This window comes from Cyclopterus lumpus, chromosome 1, assembly GCF_009769545.1.
Source record: "Cyclopterus lumpus isolate fCycLum1 chromosome 1, fCycLum1.pri, whole genome shotgun sequence".
NCBI lineage: Eukaryota > Metazoa > Chordata > Actinopteri > Perciformes > Cyclopteridae > Cyclopterus > Cyclopterus lumpus.
The window spans coordinates 21843045-21862051 of NC_046966.1; the positions used below are offsets into that span (position 1 = coordinate 21843045).

A 19007-nucleotide genomic window follows, 5' to 3' on the forward strand; every position below is an offset into this window, starting at 1 on the left:
CACACACACACACACACACACAGGCTTTTCTTCCTTATCACAAGTAATTTGAGTCAAATCAGTTTGACTCCTTCCTTCCCTCGCGCCCTCATTCCTCAAGATTGACTATTCTCTCCGTCTTTTGTCCCCCCCCCCCACCCCCCCCGCCGATATCATCTGCGTCTCCCCGTCTGTTCTCCTCTTGTTCCGCCGCGCAGTTAAAGATCATGTTCCGATAAAACAAACTCATAATTGTCAGGACGAGCGCTGCCCTTTCAGCACTTTTGCTGCTACGCAAAGGGGAGAGGAGAGCAGTGCGATAGCAGGGAATCGTAGGAGAAGAAAGAGAGACTAGAGGAACTGATATATATATATATATATATATATATATATATATATATATATATATATATATATATATATACGTCTGTAAGGGGGATGAATTCTGCTCAGGATGCTAATGCATCAGTTATCACCCTCTTGGAGACAAACATCAGCAGAGATGAATCTCTCTGTAGGGAGTGGGTTTTCATTCATTCACAGAGCCTCGCACGCATGCTCGTAATAAAAAAACGTGGTCTCTTCAGCGTCATCAGAAATGAATCTCCATCGGGCCGTCGTTACGTCACTGGAGTGGAACAAGAGGACCCACTGGTTTTCTATTCTTTATAATGATGCTGCAGATGTTACGATATCCGATCCCAATTAAAATGCGCCGCGCCCGGCTGATAACTCTGAATAGAATATCCGACATCATGATTTCAGGTTTTCATAAAAAGTCACTTCGCTGTCACATTTTAATACGAGGGGGGGGGGGGGGGGGGGGGGGGGTCCTTTCGCCTTTAGAGAACACGGTACACGGTGCCGGCTGACAAGAGAAAATTGGAGAGAGAGAGAGATCAGGTCTGACATATTTCAAAGGCTGAGAGCCACAATCAAACCACAAGTTATTCATGCGTTTTACCACCAGAGCCACTGCAACTTTATTTTTTAGAGTGATATTTCACTTTGGTGGAATAGTTCTCGGTCAAACTTCAACACAATCCGGCACTTAAACCTGTCCTCCGTGTCTCTTCATCAAAGGATTATATATATATATATATATATATATATATATATATATATATATTACCCTGCTCCAAGGAATACTGACAATATGTGTTTTTTATTTGATTAATACAGTTTTTATTCCATTCTCTGTTACTACTACGACTGTTATTATATATATATATATATATATATATATATATATATATATATATATATATATATATATTCCATTTTAATGCATTCGTATGATATTATTGTCCTACTGCTTCGTCTTATTACGGCTTTGCAGTCATCTGTGAAGCCCTGACCTGTATTATGGTGCTTTATTTATAAGATGCATTAGAAAAGTATGATCAGAAGTGATCTAAATACAGAAGCTACAGGACATATCAACACCATACAGTTAAACATTGTATTAAGATTAAATAATAATGAGTGATGTTTTTGAAAAGAAATACTGGTGAGAGACGATATCTAGATGGTAAATCTACACATATGATCAATATCTTTAAAAAGTACTAGCTACAATGTGAAAGGTGCTTGTATTCCACAGCTCCGCCCACACAGTGTTTTTTTTATTTTAATTATCACAGCTCTCATCAGTGTAGTTATAAATAATCTGTTTATAAAATAAAAAAATAAAATGTTTCAATTAAAATACGTGTTGTATGCAAATAACCACTAAAGATAATACATTTAATACATCTAAAAAAAACATTTTGAGCAGATAAAAATGTCACAATCTCTGAATTTGAGGACAATGAACCTTTTTTATTTGTTTCTAAATTGAAGGAAAAAAGAAGTGCAGCGCTCACGCGTGTTGGAGGAAATACTTCTTTTTAAAAGACAAAACTATCTCAGGAGACTCTGTTACTGTCTACATCTTGCCAAAGGCGGGGGGCTGTCATATTTCATGCTTGAATGTGTTAAAATTTTTTTTTTATTTTCTCACGGTTTACAGCCTGCGATGAAATGTAAGAAAAAGAAGAAGAAATTAGCAACTTTTTACTCCCCTGAAATACAAAATTACCATAATTGCAGAGCGCTGATAGAACTATCGATCGATAGTAATTACTTTGGTTTTAGAATCCAAGAGTTATGGCTTATCAAATCTTTTTGGGCCTGGCAAAACAACACATTCCCGACGACTGCCGCGCCAACACAATGCCGGTCTCGCTCTCTTTCTCACCTCCTACCTGAACAGTTTTTCACCCGCCCACCGCCGAGCGTCCCGCAGGACAGCGGAGTGTGAAAGACTGTTTTATTTGGTCTAATAATCATTTATCGTGATCATTTAGAAAACCTGATTATGATGCATGTGACTACAGACCCCCTTAAATTCCACAGCAGCTGGATTCTCTTGATATCACACAGCGAGATCATTTGAGGTGTCAAAAGAGCCCCGAGGGATTGGGGAGGGCTTTTGAAGCACATTTTACATACTGGCCAAACGGCGTAATGATACGTTCCCCCACAGACTTACAATGGGAAAGAGAGACGTCTGTACATGCTGCCTGTGGACTCATGGATGGGGAATAACGTTATGTTGGGCCCTGCCTCCAACTCCGTCTGAAGAGGTCAGCGTAGATGCTGTAAAAACATCCGTTTTCGGAGAGTATTTTCAATCACTGAAAGAAGAAAGACCCCCCCCCCCCCCTCCCCCAGGTACAGACCCCCCACCGCGGGCCCAGTCTTTGGAACTGACTCATCGAGCCCCCCCTGCAGGAGGGCTGAGTTGTTTGTTCCAATATCTACATTTACTGCCAAGCAGCTCTTCCTCCACTTCTAAATATCATTTATTCTTGTTCTGTATTCAAAATGCCCCCCCCCCCCCAAAAAAAACACACAGAAAAAGGTCATCATTTTTTCCCTCATCTCGTGTTAATAGTAAGTGGCCGGTAAACAAAGGATTCTGCATGTCCGACAACAAGCTCCCCGCCCGCTTCTCTTTCTCTAACTTCCTCTCTGCTTCGGCTTCAGCTAACCTTTGCAGACTCTTACTGCACTGGCGGCGACGTAAGAAAAATGACTAAATATCATCTTTGACCACTTGAAAATTAATGTAAAAGAGAGCCAAAATACACTTAAATCCAATTGTAGTTCCCTCCTGCAATAAACCTTCCACATTTTGAAAAAAAAAGCTGAATAACGATGAATAACAACAATCAAGTTATTCCAGCTTTAAAATGGGCTCATTTACAGAATTTCACGTCTAAATCTGGTTTATTGAACACGTTTTATTTCCGTACGCGTCATTCTAATTTGATACCTATTCAATTACAGATTATTGCATTGCTTTGGCGCAAAATGACACATGAGATGCATAAATGCTCATATGCAGCGTTTAGTCAAAGCGACCAAAACCTCAACATCATTCTTGTTGAATTATTCAGCGGCGTGGAAAAGTAAGTGAGTACGTTTTCTAGAAGCAAAATGAACACACTTGTTACATCGGTCCCATTAGTGTCCGATTCAAAAAACGGCTTCACAATTGAATCACGCTGTTATCATTACGACCTCTTTCAATATGAAGAGAGAGAGAGAGAGAAACTGATAATTCAGAAAGACATTTAATTTGAATTCCTCATGTGGAACACACACACACACTTGAGGTTGTTTTTTTAAAAAGATTCTACAAACTCCTCCATCAGCGACTTATCAACCATATAATGTTTAATCCTTATAGGTCTTTTCACAGCTGACAATTTGACTCAAAGTAGCAGTAAAAAACTATAAAAAACCGTAAACGACGACTTTCTCTACTACAACATTACATATTCATCACATAATAATAATAATAAAAATACATCCTCTGGTATTATGCATCAAGAGATGAACTGTTAATCTGCTGCATCGGGATTGTGTGAATGTGGTTTGATTAGATTTGATTGACAGTGCTGACAGGATGAGTAAACAACTGCCAAACCATCCGATTTAAAAAAAATATTATACTAGCGCTTGGAAGGATGTGAAATCCCCCCTTTTTTTTCCAACTGAGCTACTTATACCCAGAAAGAAGAGCTTTTATATGATATGAACTACGTGTCTGAGAGCAGTGTTCGATACGGGTGATTACACTGAGGCTGGGGCCCCTTAGCGCTGATATGTCTGTACTAAAACATATATATATATATATATATATATATGATCTAAAACTAATGTGAACCTCTCCGATACATTCAGGGTGTTCGTGGCCAGTTCAGGTTCCTACTTTTTAATAGGAGTGGTTAACATCGGCAAGACTCCAGAAACAGATCTGATGCCAACCAGATACCACGTCAAGCTAAAGTGCACGTGTGTGTGTGTGTGTGTGTGTGTGTGTGTGTCTGTTACCTCTGCGTTCAGTGGTGACAACCAGGGCTTCCTGCTCCGCGCCCCAGCCCACGGCGGTGCGAGCGGTGAGCCGGAAAACGTAGGCCTGCTCGGGGGAAAGTCCCGTGACGGTGAACTGGCGCGCGTTGGAGCCCACCTCCACCGTGGTCCACCGCTGAGGGTCCCTGCTGTCCAGGCAGTACGAGATCTGGTAGCCTTGGCGAGGGGACAGACGGAGAAGGCAGACGGAAGGGGGGGGGGGGCAGTTAAAATCCGTGTGAAGGTCCTGTGTGTGAACGTGTTTCTGTTTATTATTTGTTGGCCTACTTTAAATCACAGAGCCCACAGGAATCAAAGGCAGCGGCAGCGAGATAGGAACAAAAAAGCCTGAAAACATCACCGCACGGCGCCGCGCGCCGCACAGCTGCACTTCCTCAGACACACACACACTCACACACACAAACAAACACACTTTGTACGCACTTCCCGAGAACGTCCCGCTCCAAAGAGATTCCATTCATGCGGCTGCTTCGCTCGTTTTGGACCGCTGTACATATGCAACTTTTATCATAATGCACTCTTGACGATAACCAAACACAGAGTCATAATTCACGCATGTCACATACTGACACACACACACACACACACACACACACACACACATATTGTAAAAACATCCTTGTGTCTGTTCCTCTGTCTCATGTGCAGTAGGCCATGTAATAACACTAACACCCTTTAACACATACACACATACACTCTAACCACTGATCCCCAACCAGGCTTTCCACAGGCCGCTGGCCTCTATATCAATATGAAGATGTTATCGTACACAAAACACACACACACACGAGTGTGCGGAGGTTCACAGTGAAACTGTCATGGATGGTAATCTGCTCAGAGGGGTTTAATCTGGTCGTGTGGGTGATAATCTCATCAGATAGTCTGATTGTATATTAATGCGAACGCAGCGCGTGGAAGATTATTGGATAACGGCGAGATGACAAATCCTCTCGCCGGTCGGGTCAGAGCGCAGCGTTACGATCACTGGGGGGTCGTTGCCGGTCGGATACACGAGGCATCATCTCCATTACAGAGTGACCGCGTCGCGTTAGTGAAGGCACGACTCCATTTTACATTGGAAAGATGTAACATGTGTGAGGTGGGGGGGGGGGGGGGGGGGGGGGGGGGGGGGAGGGGTTCATAACTAAAGGCTTTAAAAAAATGTGGATTTATTCCAGTTTAAAACGTGTCTTTTGCTTGTAGCTGCTCGATGACCTTGTCGGTGTTAATGAAAAGCTTGCTTGAGATATTTGTTTTTTGTGGTTCTATATTGTCCAACAAAGTGTGTCAGAGCTGAGAGACAGAGCAGCTTCAGGTGGTTACTACGCTACGTATCTAAGTCTGACCGGAGTTTTAAATAGTTAAAGCTAAAACGCTGAGAAAACGAAGAATCACCCGACCTTCCCTGATTACATTTTCCACGCTAATAAATTGCATTTAAATGTGCACACTGCACCACATGCTCTATGAAGACATACAATTATGAAATAGCAAAACATATTTGCAGATTTCCACAGTTGGAGACAGGTAGTGTGCCATTGCCATTTATTTGGAGCGTTGCATTGTGGGACTACAGTACACACCAACAGCGGTGGTTTTCCGGACGCACACTGACTTCTTTCAGTACTTAAGTTTGTGACTTGAATGTATGAACACAAATACTTAAATATTCCTTATAATTAGTATTTAATATTGGAATCGGGATGCAGCTAGTGGCCGTGATATATTCAAGACCAACACGTGAAAACAACAATGCCTCACTGCCTCGCGCCAAATTAGATTGTTTCTCCTCTGTTCACCCTCTGTAGCGGTCCCCGATGGGTTGAAAACCCGAGGAGAAATGAGGCAGCCATGAGCACTAGAGAAAGCGGTGCGCTACACTTATTTGTATCTGCATAGTCTCCACACACACGCACACACACACACACCTTGTTCCCACCAAGGACACAGCAGGACTGCACTTTTCCGTGTCTCTGTGATCGAGAGAGAGAGATTTTCCTTCCCACTCATCCTTCTGTCACAAAGTGGTGTCGCACTAAATGTCCTCCCCTTACGATACAGTCACACATCACTCACACAGTCCTGCTCGAATCCCTCCCCCACTGAGAGGACAAATACTACTCCTTTCTACACACACACACAGGTGCACACACACACACACCTGTCCCTGCTCTCACCTGCATACATCTCCCCTCTGCTGTCTCTCCCCTTCTGTTCTCTCGGGTTCCAGCTCAGCAGCTCTTCACATTCCTCTCGTTCCTTCCTCGCCCCTCTTCCTCTCGGCCCTCTTCCTCTCGTCCCTCTTCCTCTCGTCCCTCTTACTCTCGCCCCTCTTCCTCTCGTCCCTCTTCCTCTCGTCCCTCTTCCTCTCGTCCCTCTTACTCTCGCCCCTCTTCCTCTCGCCTCTCTTCCTCTCGCCTCTCTTCCTCTCGCCCCTCTTCCTCTCGCCCCTCTTCCTCTCGCCCCTCTTCCTCTCGCCTCTCTTCCTCTCGCCTCTCTTCCTCTCGCCCCTCTTCCTCTCGCCCCTCTTCCTCTCGCCTCTCTTCCTCTCGCCCCTCTTCCTCTCGCCTCTCTTCCTCTTCATTAATCTCTTCCTCTCGCCCCTCTTCCTCTCGCCTCTCTTCCTCTTCATTAATCTCTTCCTCTCGCCCCTCTTCCTCTCGCCCCTCTTCCTCTCGCCTCTCTTCCTCTTCATTAATCTCTTCCTCTCGCCCCTCTTCCTCTCGCCCCTCTTCCTCTCGCCCCTCTTCCTCTCGCCTCTCTTCCTCTCGCCCCTCTTCCTCTCGCCCCTCTTCCTCTCGGCTCTCTTCCTCTTCATTAATCTCTTCTCTCTGTGATTCTATCTGCACGCTGTGATTTGCAGTTTCAGAAACAAGCGATATGTTTAAATCTCAGTGTTTATATATGAGGCAATGTATGCTTTAGGAGAGGGGTCTTGCTTCAGCAGCTATAATAGCGGTTTTCCCCGGGTACAAGGTTGATCACTGACGCGCACACACACACACACACACACACACACACACACACACACACAAACAAACGTCGGCACTGAAGTGGAGAGTAGAGAGCGCTGACCCTTGTTTGAAAGTTAAAAAAAGAATCAGCTCCTTTTTTACGGCTTTTTACTTCCTTCCTTGCCTTGAAAGATCACAGCGGTGTGTGTTTTTGTGAGCGTGTGTGTCTTTTTGTGTGTCTATGAGTGTGTGTGTGTGTGTGCATATGTTTTAAAAGCGCTCGCTCATTTCCTCTCTAAGCCGAGCTCTGTCCTTTAGCGATTGAAAACTAATGTATTGTCACTACAAGCGTGAACAAATGGATTATGATTTAAATGTGTGTGTGTGTGTGTGATTGTACCTAATATGATGCCGTTGGGGTTCGTGGGTGGCTGCCAAACCACCCTAACGGAAGACAACCGAACTTCTGGAAACACCATCCTGACAGGGGGTCCTGGGACTGGAGAGAGAAAGAGAGAATGAAACTGTAATAATATACAATGACGGTACCAAGGCACACACGTGTGTGCATATGCTCTCCACACACACACACACACACACACACACATAGTGCCTGATACATTTTTAAGAGGCACTACTAAAAGCTGCAAAATAGAAAATGTCATTTTCTCTCAGCCTCACATCGCTCCTGATAAAAGCAGATGTTCCACACCACCAAATACGAGTGTGTGTACAGCCTGCGTGTGTGTGTGTATGTGTGTGTGTGTGTGTGTGTGTGACTGACAGAGAGGACGGAGGTTCATTATACATTGCCGGGAATTGACTTCCCCCGTTCTTGTTTCATCCTGGAATGAGAAAAACTTTTCAAACGTGACACTGTTTGACGGAGGAAGAGGTGTGTGCGTGTTTCATTATTCAAGGTCACCAGACCGGGTTGCTGCCGTGGTCGTTTTTTTTTAGGCCGCTCTGCACACACACACACACACACAATGTGTTCTCCATGTCTGGGCTCTGGAAAGGGGTCTGAAGGGTGAGCTGAACCCAGTGGACGATCAGCGAATTGGGGGAAAGACTGACAGCAGAGATGGGAAGAGGTGAAACACAGCAACAGAGGTGAGTGGGGGAAAAAGTGTTGGACAGAAAGGTCAGTGATCAGACAGAAGGAGAGAGAGAGAGAGAGAGAGAGAGAGAGAGATCCTACCATCTTCTTTGGTCCGGAGCAGTATGGGGTGGCTCTGCGGGCCGCCGCCCATCCGCGTGTACGCCAGCACCTGCAGCACGTACACCGAGTATTTCTGGAGCGCCCCGAGCAGCAGCGTTACCCTCCCCTCTCCTTCTGCCACCTGCACGCCGGGGGGGCCTTCGGAGTCCTTTTCGCTGTACAGCACCTGACAGACACAGAACGGGCATACGTGTCACACGCGTGTGCGATCGCAGTCGCACAAAAATCTATTTTTAAAAGAGAAGAAAAAACGTAATGTACAGCAGGTTTAGTCGTCTGAATACTTTCAGGCTGTCGCAAAACTGTGTGTAGCACTCAATCGCAAGCCTCCTTCCTACATCAGATGTACATCTTTGGAACCGCCATCATCAATATTATAGTATTAGAGTGGAAACATGATACAGTGATCACATCTGTCTAGATCAGTGGACGCCATTAGAACCAATTTTGGTCTGTTTGTAGTGTAAAAGCTCTAAAACCTTTGTATGTCAATGCTGTGTTGATGCAGCCCGAATGTGGTGCAGACATCTGTTATTGCAGGTTTAAAAAAAAAAAAAAAACGTCCAAAGATCATATTGTTTAGTCTTTAAAGGAAGTCATTTCCCAAAACAGCTGGGCATTGACGTAATTCTGTTCTTTCTCTCTCCGTTTTAGTTTGCGAACTTCCTGAAGAAAAAAAAAAAGGCCAGTTCTTAAGTGTCTAAACACAGAAATAGTCATGAGGAGAGTGTGACTGCAGGAGGCAGGAGAACTATTCAACGTCTACTGATGGATGGGGAGGTGTTGAAGAGCTGGCGGCCACTTCCCATCTATTAACATGCTCAGTGGGATCCTCAGGAGGGCACAGGAAAACACACACAGATGGGGGGAGGGGGGGTCATGTGCTATGATGGATAATATGACCAGAATTTTTTAAACACAACATTTTGAAAAATACCGGATGGTACTGGTTCATATGACACAGCTACAGCCTGTTTCTTCAGTAGATTTATGTATTCATATAACACAACCATGTCCATGTAATTGAGGATAAAGTAATCTGCTATGTTTTGTTTGGGGTGGTGATTACGAGCTGTACGTGCATGTGCTTTCCCCATGTCACATGCCTTTCTCAGGAGGTTGACTGGGTGCTCCAAATATGCCACTGCACAAGAAAATCTACAAAAATACAGACGGCTGGTAGGTTTCTTCTATTTATTTTAAAATCAAAGAAGAGAGTGGGGTGTGAAAGGAGACCGACCAGTGAGTGGTGCACTTAAGGTAAAAAATGAATGCACCTGGCATTTCACCATCAGCAGTATTTATTTAGCTTTTTCTCACAAACCTGAGAAGAAGAATACGTTAACTATGTCACTGGCGGCGGCGGCGGGGGGGGGGGGGGGGGGGGGGGATTTGAGTGTTTTTAATCCACCTTGTATCCAAGTATGACTCCGTTCTTCTGTGCCTGAGGGAGAGTGGACCACTTGAGGAGGATCCTGGTGGAACTCACGGCCTCAGCAGTCACGTTCATCGGAGAGCCGGATGGAACTGGAGAGCACACACACACACACACACACACACACACACACACACACACATTCCTACATTACCAACAGTGGACTACCACTCTAACCTACCATGTGAGGACCCCGATTTAAATAATATTTCAAAAGTATTGTCTATGCAGAAACTTATATTAAGGGCAGCAAAAAGAACTAGAGTTGTAATTATTAATGCAAAATACTGAGAAAAGTCACCCAGATATGTGCTCCTGACTGGAGCAATATCAAAATCAATGAAGGCCCCCTGGAGGAATACATTCTGCCCAAATAGTTTTTTTTAAGGCTGAATAAAAGTTTTCTAAACCCAGTATGACATAAACAAAACTGATCAATTCAAGTATTAATAATTAGCACGACCCAACAGTGAAAACCCTGCTGGTGCCACTTTACTGCCGCTTTTCTCCAATATTCTGATTTCGGCGACATGAGCCGAGTTTCATTCTTTTGTTCAATAAATAGAAACCCATTGTGTCAACAATAACAGCAAAAAGAAAGAAAAAACAACCTTTATGCCTGCCGACATTTACCACTGATAAACAACATTGATACTAGATATTACAACATCGTTTAGGATGTTTACTACTCCATTGTTTACGTACCTTTTTATATATTTTCATCTATAAACACACCAATTTCTTCTTCAGGCAACTTCAATGACCTAAGTGACCTATTAACCTTCTGAGTGACTTTATTTTATGTTATTTTATTCTTATTTTTTTTAATCATCACAATACATACAATAAATTCTTCCTCTGCATTCAACGCATCCAAAGCATTTAGGGAGCTTTAACACATCTACACCCAGTGTACACATACATATTTATTCAGGAGTTGAGGAATACAAATAGTTATTCTTGGGAGTGTGTGTGTGTGTGTGTGTTCAGAGCTGGTTGAGATTGATACGAGTGTGCGGTCAAGATTTCTAATTCACAACACCATTTACATTTGAATACCGAGGGGCTTGAAGGTCATTGCTGATTTAAAGCGTGACCAACAGCGGACCTCCGAAATGTCCCCGGACAGCTCGCCGGTTCACTGTCGCTGAATGTGTAACGCCCCCGCCCCCGCCCCCCCCTCTCCGTCAATCTTCCCCTCACTGAAATGGAGAGCGTAGAGGGCGGAGAGAGTTGGCAGGTTGAAGGGAGACACGGGGAGAGGTAATTGTGCACTTTAAACCTCGTCCATGTGTCTTCTTATACCCCGCTAATACGATATTGGACAGACAGCTCTGCTGGACACTTTTGATAACAGGAAACGGGAGTGATTTGTACCAGATTCTGCAGTGAGCGCGGCGACCGTGTCGCTCCACGGTCCAGGTCCGATGGAGTTGTAGGCCTGTATCTGAACCTGGTACTGGGTCCAGGGATTCAGGCCCTCTACCGTGGTCTCACTGGCGCCCCCTGCTCTCTCCACATCCTCTGTCCGGTCCTCCCCCTGGCCGTCTGTCCGCCACAGTCTCAGCCGGTACCCCACAGTCTCTGGACTGCTGTTGTACTCGGACTCTGGAAGAGGCTGCCGGGTAACGAAAAGAGCAGATTAAAGAGAAGTCATTCCCGTTTTGGAGTGACTTTGTTTTTCGTTTACTGTCATGATGGACATACTTTTAAATACTAGTTAAAGGGGCACTCTGAAGGATCATTTCTAGCTAGGTTACACATGTTTAAAAACAACATACTAAAAACACATATTTTTCGACTATACCTTGAATAGGGAAGGTAGAGCCGTAGTAGCACTCTAGTAGCACTCAAATGTCCCTTACTGATAGCACTTTGTTGTTTAGCACTTTACTAGCACTTAAATGGCACGTACGGATAGTACTCTGTAGTTTAACTTTATTGAAGAAATTGTACTTGCTTGATTCTTGTTGTTCTGAGTTTGGACTCATGGTTTATTGCACTTATTGTAAGTCGCTTTGGATAAAAGCGTCAGCTAAATGACATGTAATGTAATGTAATGTAATAAAACCTTATTAAGGTTAAGACTGAAAGTAAAGAGACTTTTTCAGGATAATTTCAGAGGCTAATTCTTTTTTAATATTGTGAGCCTTATTCAAGCTTAATAAATGAGGGCCAGTGTGCCAAGCCCTTATACTTTGTCAGCACTTGGCCACTCTGTGACATCCTCGCACGTGGTGAATTTAATTAATTTTGACTGTGATTGATGACAGGAGATCTATCTATACAGAGAAGGGGCTGAAAAGGATGACTGAAACGAGAAACCAATTTTGGTAAAATTGCGAATAATAAAATGATAATTTGATTTAACATACAACAGCTTGTTGCAACCAAAAAGATTCACATTTGTGGGTGTGGTTTGATCAGAATTGGTTGAAAGCGACAAAGCAACAAAAGCAAACAACCCACCAAACTAACTGATCAAATAAACTTTCATCGTTTGACATAAATATGTGACATAACCTGTGTCCAGCAGGAGTCCGCCCACTTCAAACCAGTGCAAAACCGTTCAACAAGCTGATTGAGAAAATAGGTTTTAAAATAAAGCCTCTATGAGATGAACCGTTTGAGCTTTTGAATCAGAACATATTCAGAATCAAGTTGGGTCCTGACAACCAAAGTGTAGTATGAAATTTAGATCCTCACAATGTCATATAAACAAAGACACGCACACACACACACACACACGCACATGTGCGAAAAGGCATTACGTAGCCCTAAAGAATACGGTTATTTATGTGACATGTCTAAATTTAAAGTACATCCTAAAAACCTTTTACTATCTTCTCTCCTTATACATTACATCCCCTGATCTTCCTCTCTCCATCATCCTCTTTTTTATTCACACTCTGTCATCTTCTCTTGTCTTCCACTCTCATTTCCTGTCACCTTCCCTCCTTCTGCTGTCCATACTTTTTTCTCTCCGTCACCTGATCCTCCCTACTGTTGTGCACGTGAACCTCCAAAAGCCGTTATGCATTACAGCCCAAATTATTCAGTGCCCCAAAATCACATCAGTGAGAAGTTCAGTTTGTCCGCGGCATATCATTCCAGAGTAGATTTTAACCAACGTTGTACATGGGGTTGCTCTGAGCTGCGCTGCGGATAAGGAAGTGAAACACCCAGCCATTTAAAATACTCCAGCTTAGCATTTAGGAGCTATAATACAGAATGTCACATTGGCTTTATTGCCCTTAATACGCAGCTTAGAATAATAGCCTTAGCTAAAACCATTGTGATTGTTCCATTACAGCAGACAACCTAGCATAGCTCAGACAGAACGTGCAGGTAAAACCCCATTAGCATGCTGCACAGGTAGCCCACAGCGCCTCAGTGTCTGTGTCTGATTTGACAGGCTCTTTTTCTCATTCCAACTCTTAAATGGAAAAATACTCCGCTCTCCATTTATGTTATAATAGAAGAGCGAGGGGGAGGGGGGGGGGGGGGGGGGGGAGAGAGTAAAAGAGAGAGAGAGGGAGGGAAAGAGGGAGGGACGGAGAGCAGGAACAAGAGCAAAGAAGAAAAAAGACAGTAAAGAGAAAATTGCATTGCAGTTTGTGCTGCTAGCAGTCCGCACGCTGAATGGGAAATCTGACAGATTAGCGTTAGCGCCGATAACGAGGAGAGACACTGATTATAGGCTGTCAGACGCTCAACCTGTTCAGTCCTTGCGGCTGGTGAGTGCACACATGCACGTATATGCACTCACGCACTGATATTAAAATAAGAGCAAATACACAGATGTGCATTTGCAAAGAAAATGAGTGAAATTGGCTCAATTTGAATGACTTAAAGGAGCGTAACTTGCAATTGTGTCTCTTGTGCGTGTGCGTGTGTTTCAGTACCTTCCAGTTGAAGCGCAGGCTGGTCTGTGTGGCAGACAGCAGGGTGAGGTTAGAGGGGTGCGTGTCAGGGGCAGCCTGCAGGGTTTGAATCCGCCTGGAGGGGGCGCTCATCGCACTGGAGCCGACAATGTTCACCTGGCGTATCCTGAACCTGGTGAGAGCAGAGAGCGCAGTTAAAGGGACAGTGCACTGATTCTACGAGTTTAGTTAATTTGTCATGAGGAGTGCTACGCAGCCAGTGGTTGTGTAATGTCTACTGGAGGGGGGGGGGGGGACCTCCACATTTGAAAAGAATAACGCCCTGATGATGTCATAGTGACGTAGGGTTCATACACATTTTGACCAATGGATTTCCATGACTTTTCAATGACTTTTCAATGACTTTTCAATGACTTTAAACCAAATTTCCATGACCAAACATGTTGTGAAATCTCGGTGTATACAGTTTACCTTAAATGACACAAATGAATGAGAGACAATAGAACAACATATGAATATAACAAATGTCCTTGACGTTTTCCCAAAACTTTTGGGATTACTTTTTTTTTTCAAGGACTTTTCCAGTTCCTGGAAATAACCATTTTTAAAATCGCATGACTTTTCCAGATTTTCCATGACCGTACGAACCCTGGCGTAGTCTCTACAGGTTTGGAGACTTTCTAACAAAAAGCATTCATTACAAAGGTGGGAGTTTAAAAAAAGAATGTGTCTAAAGAAAAGGTGATATCGAGTTGCATTGTGGGTAATGTAGGATCCAGTGTTTTTAAAAAACCACACCCAAACTAGCCTCCCCGCTGCTTTGATTTAGACATTTCTTCTTAAATCTGCCTCTTTTGAGTCCACCAACTCCACAACGGTGCAACACTAAATTGCTGGATTACCTTTCTGAGAAAAACATGTCAGTTCACAACAGTCTAAGGTTTAAGTCAAATGTTCACACAGAGCTACCGGAGAAGCACTTCTTTTATCAGCATACAATTTGCGAGAGCTCACAAGGCCCAATAACATAGTGTGATGCACCCAATCAAAATATCCCAGGACATGACAACCAGACGCCACAGTCGGAGTGAAGAAAAGAAACTATTTCAGGCCTTTCAGAGCATTTGTTATGTTATTTGCTTCACAACTGAAACATATTTTACTCGACGGCATCCTTCAGCTGGAGCTCTCACCAGAGAATTTCTGAAAAGGCCACTGGCATATATTGATGTCTGAGAAAAAAAAGAGATATATAACCGGCACAGTCTCGGTGACAAACACACACACACACACACAGAAACACACACACACACACACACAAGGGAGCATTTGTTACTTTTGTAACTTCTAAATGCAGCCGCGCTTCGGCGTGTGCGCGAGAATGATACAACGTGTGTGAGAGAGTGTGTGAGAGTGCAGACTGCATGTGAGAGGCTGCATCTACGAGTGCTGGCTCCTGTACAGGGAGACAGAAAGCCGGGCGTAAAGAGGGACTTAAAGCGGGGATATGAAATACAGACAAGTGCATCACTTCATCTGATGTCCCAATGGTGACAACATAATCCCTGTGACTGTACATCGACACGCACACACACACACACGCACACACACACACACACGCGGCAATCCCATTACAGATGAATGCAATGACAGAGAGAGTAAGAGATAGAAAGATACATGCAGAAGATAAATAGAGAGATTTGGGGAGAGAGAGGGAGAAGAAAGTGTTGCTGCTGTTCAGAGTGACAATAGACCACGTTTATAAACCGCGGGCTCTTCACGGCCCTTGAGCAAGGATTAAAGGCACTCCTCTCTCCTCCTCTATTTCCTACCCTCCTTGTCTCTTATCCCTACGTCTCTTCCCATCTGTAATGCTCTCTGTTGCCCTTCCCACTTTCTCATCACCTTCTCCCCCCCCACTCCCCCCCACTCCTCCCCTCCAGCAAGTTGAGGGAGGGTAATAAGGATCTGCATGCAGCAGCTGTGAAGGTGCTGACAAACAGAAAAGTCTCAGATGGAACTGTCTCTCTGTGAGTCGGTGTGATTTATCTAACTTCACCTGAGTCTTGCAATGCTGCAGAAACTGGCGGAGAGTGAGACGTGTGTGAGTGAGTTTGCGTGTGTGTGTGTGTGGTAAACTATGTTCTTGTGTAGGCGGGGGATGTTTGCTGCTCACCTGTACTGGGTGAACGGCGTGAGGTCGGGGATCTCCAGCGTGTCGGCATCTGGCTGGTTTTCTTTCTCGTAGACAACTCTCCACGCCTCCTCCTGTCCATCCTCCTTCACTACCTGTTCATTAAGAGGAAGGAGTTTGAGTTTCAGAGTCAGCGGTGAAGCACAAAAAAAAGAGCTCGAGCACCAACGAGGACACACGCACCTGGCCTTCTACGATCCATCGTGATATGACCGTCTTGCCATCAAGACCGGGGCGGAACCGAAGTGTTGCGGTCCGGGGGCTGATGTTGGAGATGACTAAATTAGATGGCGCACCAGGAAGTTCTGCGGAGAGAAAAAAGAATGTCAAATAAATGACTGCTTTAATAATAATAATAATAATAATACATTTTTATCTGTATGGCGCATTAAAAAAGGAGAGAGAGCGTATGATGTTGCCAAGTAGAGGATGAAGAGGAGGGGACCGAGTACCGAACCTTGGGGGACACCTTGAGAGACTGAGGCTGTGTCAGACTTGAATTTATTGACGCTAATGAACTGATGGCGGTCGGAGAGGTAGGACTTGAACCAGGAGAGACGGGAGAGGAGGGTGGAGTGGTTGATGGTGTCAAAGGCTGCACTGAGGTCCAGTAGGATTAGGATGTTGAGGGAGCGGGGAGGGGGGGGGGGGTACTGGAAGTGGCTAGATGGTTGTTTGGATGCGTAGATGCACAGATCTCAGTGTTGTCTTTGCAGAGCGACAGGAAGGAGTCACATTTGTGTATTTATTGTTACTCAAGGCTATCGAGAACAGCAGAGAGGCAGCGAGTACTGTATTCTTACATGTATATGAAATATCTATTGAACAAAACCTGCGGGGTCGTTGCGTTCACATTATTGTTATTTGTTATATTTCAATGGTGAGTTGCAAATCCTTTGAAATAAAATAATTGCTCGTGCTGCGGGAACGATTTACAACAACAATTTATTTGTAGAAAAATAAAAAAATATATCGTTCTTTGTTCTAGTCGAAAAGAATTGTAGCATCACAGCATGGAGAATTATTTCAAAAGGTCTGGATCAAAAGAAATGATTGAAAGACAAAAAATATTATTTTTATGAAAGGGATAACATGTTCAAATGCCAAAAAATACAAATTAATTATCATCTTTAATACACCTGCGATAACATTTATAATAGGAAGAGAGGAATTAGGAAATCATGTCAACAATAATGACTTGCATAAAAATTACTTTTAAAAAAGCTTGACGCAAGAGTGAGCCAAGAAATAGTCATTTTTTTCTTCTTTTTTTCTATGTCTATGTGCCAATGCATTAAAATAAAAAGTTTAGTTCCAGAAAGAAAGAAAAAACGTTAATTCTACTAAAGCACAGGCGTTTATGCTCCCGCTGTATATCTATCTTGGGCAAATCATATTTCCAAGGTCGACAATAAAATGCAGAGCGATAAATCTCCGCTACCAGTGGAGGCGAGAGGTGAATTAAATGCGTAGTTCACTGAAGTCCATTTAAGGGCTATAACTGTCTGAGTAGGCTGCAAAAGCCTCATCAATTATAGTTGACCCATTCTTATTCTAACATTGTTCCATCTTCGTGAAAGTAATGAGTGACAGGAAAAATGCGATGTGGAGGACCGGTCGTCAGTGACAACCGCTCTGGAGAGAAACGGTACCTTCCCGTTTCAGGTGCAACGTATCTTTGTATTTCGCGTTTTTTTCCTTCTCCCAAAAAGAATATTTGTTGCACTTTAAATATAAGTGTATATATTTTTTATAGGAGGATAAGTTGTTAGACTCTCAGAGCAACAGACGTAAATTAAGAGCGACAATGTCCACTTGGGGTGTAAAGGAGAGCTATTGGTTGGATCACACACACACACACACACACACAGGACTATCACCCAGGGGACCGGTGTTTGTGTCCCCCTGTGTTTGTGAATTATATACGACATATATGTTATTTTAACCCAACACATTACCTTTTCCTTCACTTAACTTAATCTTAAAGGACAATTCATTCATTTATGTGCAGTGTCAATCTATACAACTTGCGCAATATCAATATTCTGTGCCATATCAATACTTCAGATGTGCAATAATGTGAACTCAACCACTAAGACTATGTTTAGATATGATTATTTGCGATATCTTGTTTCACCGATGTCCCCTTTTTGCTGCTGTTGGACTAATAAAGGAGAATTTTTTTTCCATCTCAACCACGTTGACCGTGCATGCTGCTAAAGACGATGCTAAAAGGCGGCAGAAATATATGACGAATAGGGATGAGATCACGTTACAAAAATTGGAAGAAATTAGAAATCAAGTAAATTCTGCTTACAGGACAAATAAAGTTATCTGGCATGTTCTGCTAAAACACGACAAGTTAGAACAAACGTGCTCCTGTCCCACTCTAGCTGACTGTGGTCAACAACGAGCAACCACGAGACTATAACCGGTTGCTCGTCACCTGGAATAAATCAAATAGGAATAATAATAATACGTTTTGTATGCACACATCGACCGGAACTAAATATTCCAAATGAGAGGTTTACAACTCCACCTTTCAAAATGCCACTCACAATTTACAGCCGGCTCCGAACAGACTTCTTCACTGACAGCTGTTTGAATGGACTTGGCTCTGCAGCTAAAATCCCCTTTTTTAAAATAAATAACGTCCTGACAAAATTATATGCATGCTGCTAATGAAATAAAAAAAAGTTCCAGTCACACTTCAGACCCCACTTTCCAGCCGCTTCTCCTCCCCTGTTTGGTTGGTACTGGGTGTCTCTGGATGGTGTGAGTGCTCTGGGGGTGATCTACTGTAATCCTTCCAGTTCTGCTGCAGCATCATTTATTTGCTGAACATGGCGGAATACAGGAATACAGGATCCGTAAAGCCGACGTGTTAAATCAAACGACGTGTGGGGCAACGGGACAC

General features: G+C 43.6%; 1 protein-coding gene across 1 annotated transcript in view; it reads right to left on the bottom strand.

Annotated features, from left to right (window-relative positions):
- LOC117732724 (protein sidekick-1-like) overlaps positions 1 to 19007 on the bottom strand; it is a 189253-nt gene that overhangs the window by 16031 nt on the left and 154215 nt on the right. The window contains exons 12-19 of the mRNA XM_034535888.1: positions 16274 to 16395; positions 16073 to 16185; positions 13918 to 14068; positions 11390 to 11630; positions 9989 to 10104; positions 8557 to 8743; positions 7756 to 7854; positions 4363 to 4557 (exon numbers count right to left, since the gene is read on the bottom strand). Coding sequence (XP_034391779.1) covers positions 4363 to 4557; positions 7756 to 7854; positions 8557 to 8743; positions 9989 to 10104; positions 11390 to 11630; positions 13918 to 14068; positions 16073 to 16185; positions 16274 to 16395 — 1224 coding nt within the window. The remainder of the gene's footprint in view (positions 1 to 4362; positions 4558 to 7755; positions 7855 to 8556; positions 8744 to 9988; positions 10105 to 11389; positions 11631 to 13917; positions 14069 to 16072; positions 16186 to 16273; positions 16396 to 19007) is intronic.